A 7,366-nucleotide genomic window follows, 5' to 3' on the forward strand; every position below is an offset into this window, starting at 1 on the left:
ACCTTCAGGTGAGATTGTTTTGTCAACTAGGCATACGATTATAAAGTGAGTTTGGATTTGGAAATCTTTTGGCTGTTTTTTCACTTGCAGTGTCCCGGCGATGTCTGTTTATTAAAGTTATACAGTGCTTTATTAATAATGCTCAGACTCTAGAGCCTGCCTCAGTCCCACAGGTAAACAGGTAACACTACTGCCACCAAACCCACACATGTCAGTATTTGCGGGTGGGCAGCCAATCGCCAGTCACCAGTGTTACCTCTAATATCAGTTTCCTCAAGACATGTTCACACAGATTGGGTGATATTTGTGTTTTCCAAGAGAAAGTAGGTTGAAAATGTGTAATGAGGCAGAATGCATGTGTTCAGGGTGTCGTGTATATGATGGAGGGGTCACCTCACATGTGGCGCTACAGTCAGAACAACCGACTCCGAGTTTGTTTCTGCTTTCCGTGACTGCGAGTTCACTTGGGTCAGCTGAGGTCAGAGGTCAACATACACCCAGATAGTTCACCAAACACCCCGAGGCCATGTGTCGACAGCTAGCGTCAGGCTAACACAACGTCTGGTCTTAGCATCATGAAGATCAATGCAGCTTGATTCTGTCCACAGAAATGTTAAATAACTTGATGTTTTTTGTGTTATTTAAAAAATGTTTTACACAGAACATACATTTCATGTTCCTGTGTATATTTCTAGCTACAATTTCGAGCTTGGGCTCTCAGAAATTGGGATGTGTATTTTTGATATTTTAAAGACTAATGGATTCTTGAAAAGAATCATTCTCAGCTGACACTTCCTGCACCTTCGTGCGGTTTGCACAAATGAAAACTTCAGAAATGTTCAAGAAGAGTCTGAATCTGACTCCCGTCCTTCATACGTACTTCTACATCAGTTTCTACAAACGCGGGGGAAGGAAATCCCCTCTCTGGTCTACTGGTTTCCTATCAGTGCTGATTCACTGAGACTGATCACTGATCTACTCTCTAGGGGCTCTCCTGCACACACACACACACACACACACACACACACACACACACACACACACACACACACACACAACCACAACCGCACAGCTGACATGGCACAAACTCCTTACTGTCGATCAGTGGTTTCATCTCACCTCCTCGTTTTTCCAACACCGATACCGCAGAGAAAAGGAAAAAGCTCTTTTGCGAGAAACTGCATCTTAAGTCAGATCAGACCCCGAACTCTCCTCCTCACTGACTCACGTACTGCTCTCTGTGTGTGTGTGTGTGTGTGTGTGTGTGTGTGTGTATTTCCTGCAGCTATCTAAACATACCTCATCACGTTTTCCAGTCAGAAAAAAAAAGCAGAAAACGCACTTCAACATTCGCAGCCAGTTACACAGCTTTAGACAAAGAAAACTTGCCTGAGATGAAGCTTTGATACTTGACACCATTGTTGACTTTCTAAGAGGCATATTTGGAAAAGGAAAAATGTATCAATAAAGTTTCTCATTTCTTATCTTTTGCTGAAGACAGTAAATGAGAAAATTGAGAATTTCAAAATGGTTTTGTCAGAAAAAAAACAGGTGCTGTTTTATAACTTGTGTGTTAAATGAATGACCATGACGTTGAATGATAGTCACTTGCAGAATACATTATTGTAGGAGAGATGTGCAGCAGACAGAATGTTTTTTTCATTGGCATTACTTTTGACCAGCAGGAGCAGGGCCGGGTCTAGAACATTTTAAAACGGGGGCCCAGACTGGGGCAAAGAAACCCTGCTTCTAGGCAACTGTAATTATTCTGATATGAAATAATATAAATAAATGTAACTTTTTGTAGCTCGCAGTGGTGATTTTCCACCCAGTTTCTCACTTCATTTCCTCATTTTAATAAGGTGTGAGTTTATAATTATACTTTTCAGTTTTGGTTGTATGCAATAAATGAATATTAATATTGGAATTGCTTTTGCACAAAACCTAAATATAAATTACCCTAAATATGCTGCCAGTGGCAGATTGTATCATTCTCAGCTGGATTTCTGGAAACACTTGTTGGGGCATAAAGACAGATGGCAGCAAGTACAGAAACTTATACTACAACTAAATGTATCCGTATTATTCCTGTCACTCCCCTTTATTATTTACTGAAATAATTAGAACAGCCGCATTCAGTTAGTCACTATTATGTGCTCAATAATGCTCGACACAAGACACAAGAAAATATTTTGATTAACCAGATGAATTTGTGTTTGGACTCAAATAAAAAATGTCCTGACAACTCTGGTGGACCACAGTATTTATGTACGTTTGAATCTAGACATACATAAATTAACTGTAGAGAAAAGTGGTGTTTTTGTTTAGAAGTAACCGTTTGGGGTATACTAATGAGTACATACTTTTCACAGCATTTTTATTCGTTTGTAATTTTCACAATCATGTTTCACTACTTCTATTTCAATAACCTGCTTTCTTTTGTACTGTACGTTAACTTTAAGCTGTTCAACTATTATCAGATGTTCAAAATAAAATCATCTTTACAAGGGAACAAGCTCTTATTGTTGCAGGGGGGATTTTGTGGTCTATGCCTGTGTTTTAGCTTTCGTGGTTTCCTTGCATCATTCACGATGACACACCTGAAGCTTACAGAGGGAAGAACTCCCTTCCAGAGTGTGTCACCGGGGGGGTTCTACAATGCAGCCGTGCTGTTTGTCAGCGTAGAATATGTGTGTGTGTGTGTGTATGCAACAGAAAGAGATTAACAGAGGAATGTTTTTATCTGTTCTAGTGAAATGACTGAATGAATTAACTTTCTTCCATAGAAATCTAAGGGAGAGTTCCCCTGCTGTGTCGGTGGCATTCACCCAGAGCTGCCTGCGATGTTTCCTGTGTAGTAGAAAGACCTGTCAGGACCATCAGCAGAGGGGCTGACTCACCTGCTTCCTCTGCTATTAAACAACAGCCTGTTTTTCCATCTCCAAAACATACCACAAGATGTCTACAACCCTAACCCTGTGCAAATGACTTTATACACTGAACAACTGATTACAGTTGTACATATGCGCACTGTTAAACAGGAGCTTCAGACATGTGATGATTATGGCCTTGATAGATAATAAGATAATGTCTGGTGACCTGGTTTTCACAGACCAGTGTACACTACATGACTGAGACCACACGTATTGCTTTCATCGGAACTACTTTCTACCAAGAAGTAATCTAAATAAAACAGCTGAGAAAGAAATGGGAAGCTATCATGTGACCACATTGTAGGCCCACCAAATAGTCACTGCAATATAGCCAATCACTTGAACTAGACAATCAAATCAAAGAAGTCAATGCAAGGTGTAATGGTGGACATTAACTCCACTGTATGTTCGTTTTTAGCAGTTTATTATGAACACTATACAGGTTACAATGTTCAGTTTGGGTTGAAACTCTTTTAAAGACGTGTTAATTCAACTTTAGGATCACTTTAGAGAATGTAGTTTGTGGTGCTTTTGAGCTGTGCCGCGTTATACTGAGAGGTGTTTCTAATATTTTGTCCTCATTTGACATCAGAGAGGGTAGAATAAATATTAGAAACACCTCCGAATACAATAAACTGATTACCTACTTTAAATATTTAAAAATAATCACAATTGTATATTGTCATTGACACTTTGTCATCCGTTTGAGGGCCTGATGGTAATTTTTCATTCACTTTAACCTCTCTTGGGTATGTATCCCCCCTCTTTCTCAAACAAATCTTTATTTATATATATATATATATATATATATATATATATATATATTTTTTTTTTTTTTTTTTACAATTTTGGAGCATCAGAATTATGAGTAGAATCTCACACGAACATTTTAAAGTGCAATTAAGCCAGCAGCATCTCGAATCAGCTTCAGCATTTACAAATAACAGCTGGTTTTAAACTGAACACAGCAACAGTCAGAGAACGTCGCCTGCCTGGAGACGGCCCTGGTTACTTGGCAACGCAAAAACCTCGTTGACCAATCAGAGGCTTTGTTCGGCGCATTGGTACAATCAAACTCGACGATTTTACGACCTTGTGATCTGCCGATGATGAAAGTAGGACTTTCGGGTAAATATATAAAGTAATTTTTTTACTTTCATCATACAGTGCCATATATAAGTAATATTGTACTATTGAATCGTAAAAACTCACGCTACATAGACAGAGGGACTGTGTCGTGCCACGGCTGTGCATCTGTTTCAGTGGGTTGTACTTCAGCTTTATAAAACAGGCGTGTCTTCAACGACGAGATTGGTTCAAACACTGAGTTTTCGAGGGTAACGTAACAGTTGTGTGTCTCCGGCAGTGGATTATGTGGAGGTGTCTGCACGAGTCCAAAGTTAACATCTTCTTTTTCGGACATTGAATGCTTTCAGAGCACGCTTTTGGAAATGTATGTACCGTTACTGCTTTCACCCCTCGTTCTTTTATGTCAGGAGAAAGTGTTTTAACTTCGCAGTTAGGAAAGTAATGTCAGTAAGACTCGCAAAATTTAAGTTTACCCATGATTCAAAAAAACGTGACATCGGTTTGGATATTTTAGCATAAGACGTAGATTCTCTTTTTTCGTGATCGTTCCAAACGTATGGTAACGTAAGCTACGTAACTTTGTCGAATTTACAGAGAGATTCGTCGCCATATGGCCTCATATTGAGTCAGACTTAACGGTATTTAACTAGCATAATGTTAGTATTGGTTCGAAAGCCCAGTCTGGTAGTTGTTTAAAAAGGTTATGTTAGCAGTTAGCACCGAGTAAAGTTAGCAGTTAATGTTAGCACAAAACTCATATGTTGCATTTGTCACGGGTACATATAAAAGTCAGCTGGAACAAATAATCACTGCTGGTTTGATGTTTTTGACGAAGCGTGTCTAACGGTAATTTGTGTTGCTACCGTTAATTTCGGATGTGGTTCTTTATTCAGGAAAACACCGGCTTCAGTGTACTTTAAGCTAGCTTGGTGTTTGTCTTTCAGCGGTTCTGGAATAAAAGCCAGGCTCGTGCGGTGAGCTGTTCTAGAAGGCTCACGGGCTCTGTCCTTTACTGAGTGTGTGAACGGAGAGCGAGCAGGTTGTCTCGTGCTCGCATTCTGCTGTGCTCGTGCTGAATGGGTCATGATGCTGCTACTGTTTCATGAGATTTTAAAGCCGGAGAGCCAATAGTTAATATTTATTAAATATATTTGCTATTGTATTGATTTTGGAATTGTGTTAAACATTTATTGTTACAATGAATCCAAATCTGCTTTATTATTTTGTATTGTTGTGAAAGAAAATTGGTTAAAAATGGTCTTATTTGTAGATTTTGCTTGTTTTTTTTTTTGTCACATTTGAAAGCCATAACTAACTATCTTTTTTTTCTCTCCTGCCATTTTAGTTAATCTGAACTTTGTGAGAAGATGGATAACAAGGAGGAATCAAAGAGTTGTTCTGTCAGTGTCCTGACCTGGGAGCAGGTGAGCCGGCTGAACGAAGTTCTGACAGAGGTTGTGCCTGTTCATGGACGGGGGAACTTCCCTACCTTAGAGGTGCGGCTGAAAGACATTGTGGCGCGGGTGCGTGCCCGCCTGGAGCTGAGCGGTATCAGAGTAAAGGACATACGGCTCAATGGCTCCACGGCCAGCCACGTACTGGTGCAGGACATTGGCTGGAGCTACAAGGATCTGGACGTCATCTTCAGGGTTGACCTGCCGCACGAGGCAGAGTTCAGGCTCATTAAGGACGTGGTGTTGGGTACCCTGCTGGACTTTCTGCCTGAGGGTGTTAACAAAGAGAAAATTACACCTATGACTCTCAAAGAGGCTTATGTCCAGAAGCTGGTGAAGGTCAACACAGAGCAGGACCGCTGGAGCCTCATCTCCCTCTCCAACAATAATGGCCGCAATGTCGAGCTGAAGTTTGTGGACTCAATACGCCGGCAGTTTGAGTTCAGTGTGGACTCCTTTCAGATTGTGCTGGACTCCATGCTTGCCTACTACGAGCTGGCACAGACACCCATGTCACAGGCCTTTCACCCTACCGTGAGTGGGGAGAGCGTGTACGGGGACTTCAGCATGGCACTGAGCCACCTGCGTAACAAGCTCATCGCCACCAAGCGGCCCGAGGAGATCCGAGGTGGCGGCCTGCTGAAATATTGCAATCTGCTGGTGCGGGACTTTAGGCCTGCCAGCGAGGAGGAGTTCAAGGGCCTGGAGCGGTACATGTGTTCACGCTTCTTCATTGACTTCCCTGACATCGGTGAGCAGCAGCGCAAGGTGGAGGCCTACCTCCAGAGCCACTTTATAGGCGAGGAGAAGAGCAAGTACGACTACCTCATGATCCTGCGGCGAGTGGTCAACGAGAGCACGGTGTGCCTCATGGGCCATGAGCGGCGGCAGACCCTCCACCTCATCTCGCTGATGGCCTTTCGAGTGCTGGCGGAGCAGAACGCTATCCCCGATGCGTCCTGCGTCACCTGCTACTATCAGCCAGCGCCTTATGTCCGAGACCACAACTTCAGCAACTACTACGTGTCTAACCAGAACATTCCAACATGGCTGCCATGTAACTGACAAAACAAGTGGAAGGATGTACAAGAGGGCACCGCTGCTGCTGCTTTTGAGAAGAGAGAAGGAATAAAAACACCTCCCCCCCAAAAAAAAAAAAATAAATAATTGAGGCAATAAATGCTGTGTTCCTCTCAAGGCACAATTATATTTAAGTGGACAAGTGTTTTGCTTTGTGTTTTGGAATCCTTTCTCATTCCTTATCTACAGAGGTGTCTAGGTCATTGAATAGAAAGTGATATTTTTAAGTGTTGAGATTTTTCTTTCTCATCATGTTTGGTTGTTTCCCTGTTTATTAACCTTATTCTTAATGGAGTTGTGTTTTGTGCCTTAACCTCCAGGTTTACCCCCCCCCAATAATTTAAGTATGGGCTATTTTTTGAAGAAAGGGAAGAAGAAAATGTTATAGCCTTAAATTTGGTTTTCTCCTGTGATTTAAAAAATAAAAAAAATGTGAAAAGGCAGAAAAAAACATAAAATATTGAAAAATGGTAGTATTGGGGAAGGGGTAATATAATAGGTGACAGCCAAAAAAAAAAGCAGAGCACCAGTGTTAGAAAGTTTAGTTCACTGGGGAGGGAAGAAAGGTGGTACACTAATAACTTTGTTCACATCAGAAATGAAGGGGAAGTCGGTTTGTTTTAATTCATTTTGACGTGTGACTAGCTCTCACAGACATTTGTGATTTCCCAAATATGCCGCCAGTGCCTGCGATTTGTAAACAACGCAAGTGAAAATGTGTGTATTTTTATTTTCCACTGTGAATTTCGGTGCAGGATGAGCTCCCCTCCTCCCCGGTTATCCAGTTTACTCAGCCCTGTACTTTTCAGT

General features: G+C 41.4%; 1 protein-coding gene across 1 annotated transcript; it reads left to right on the forward strand.

Moving 5' to 3' along the window:
- Positions 1–4,268: 4,268 nt before the first annotated feature.
- On the forward strand, positions 4,269–6,690 carry tent5c (terminal nucleotidyltransferase 5C). Its single transcript, XM_070914833.1, has 2 exons — positions 4,269–4,386; positions 5,368–6,690. Exon 2 carries the CDS (start codon positions 5,390–5,392, stop codon positions 6,539–6,541), a length of 1,152 nt encoding a protein of 383 aa, XP_070770934.1. The 5' UTR covers positions 4,269–4,386; positions 5,368–5,389; the 3' UTR covers positions 6,542–6,690.
- The last annotated feature ends 676 nt before the right edge of the window (positions 6,691–7,366 follow it).

The sequence above is a fragment of the Enoplosus armatus genome, chromosome 11 (assembly GCF_043641665.1).
Source record: "Enoplosus armatus isolate fEnoArm2 chromosome 11, fEnoArm2.hap1, whole genome shotgun sequence".
NCBI classification, from domain to species: Eukaryota; Metazoa; Chordata; class Actinopteri; order Centrarchiformes; family Enoplosidae; genus Enoplosus; species Enoplosus armatus.

What these genes read in the sequence shown, in the direction of transcription:
- tent5c (XM_070914833.1), top strand. Translation starts at nt 5,390, where the DNA reads ATGGATAACAAGGAGGAATCAAAGAGTTGTTCTGTCAGTGTCCTGACC.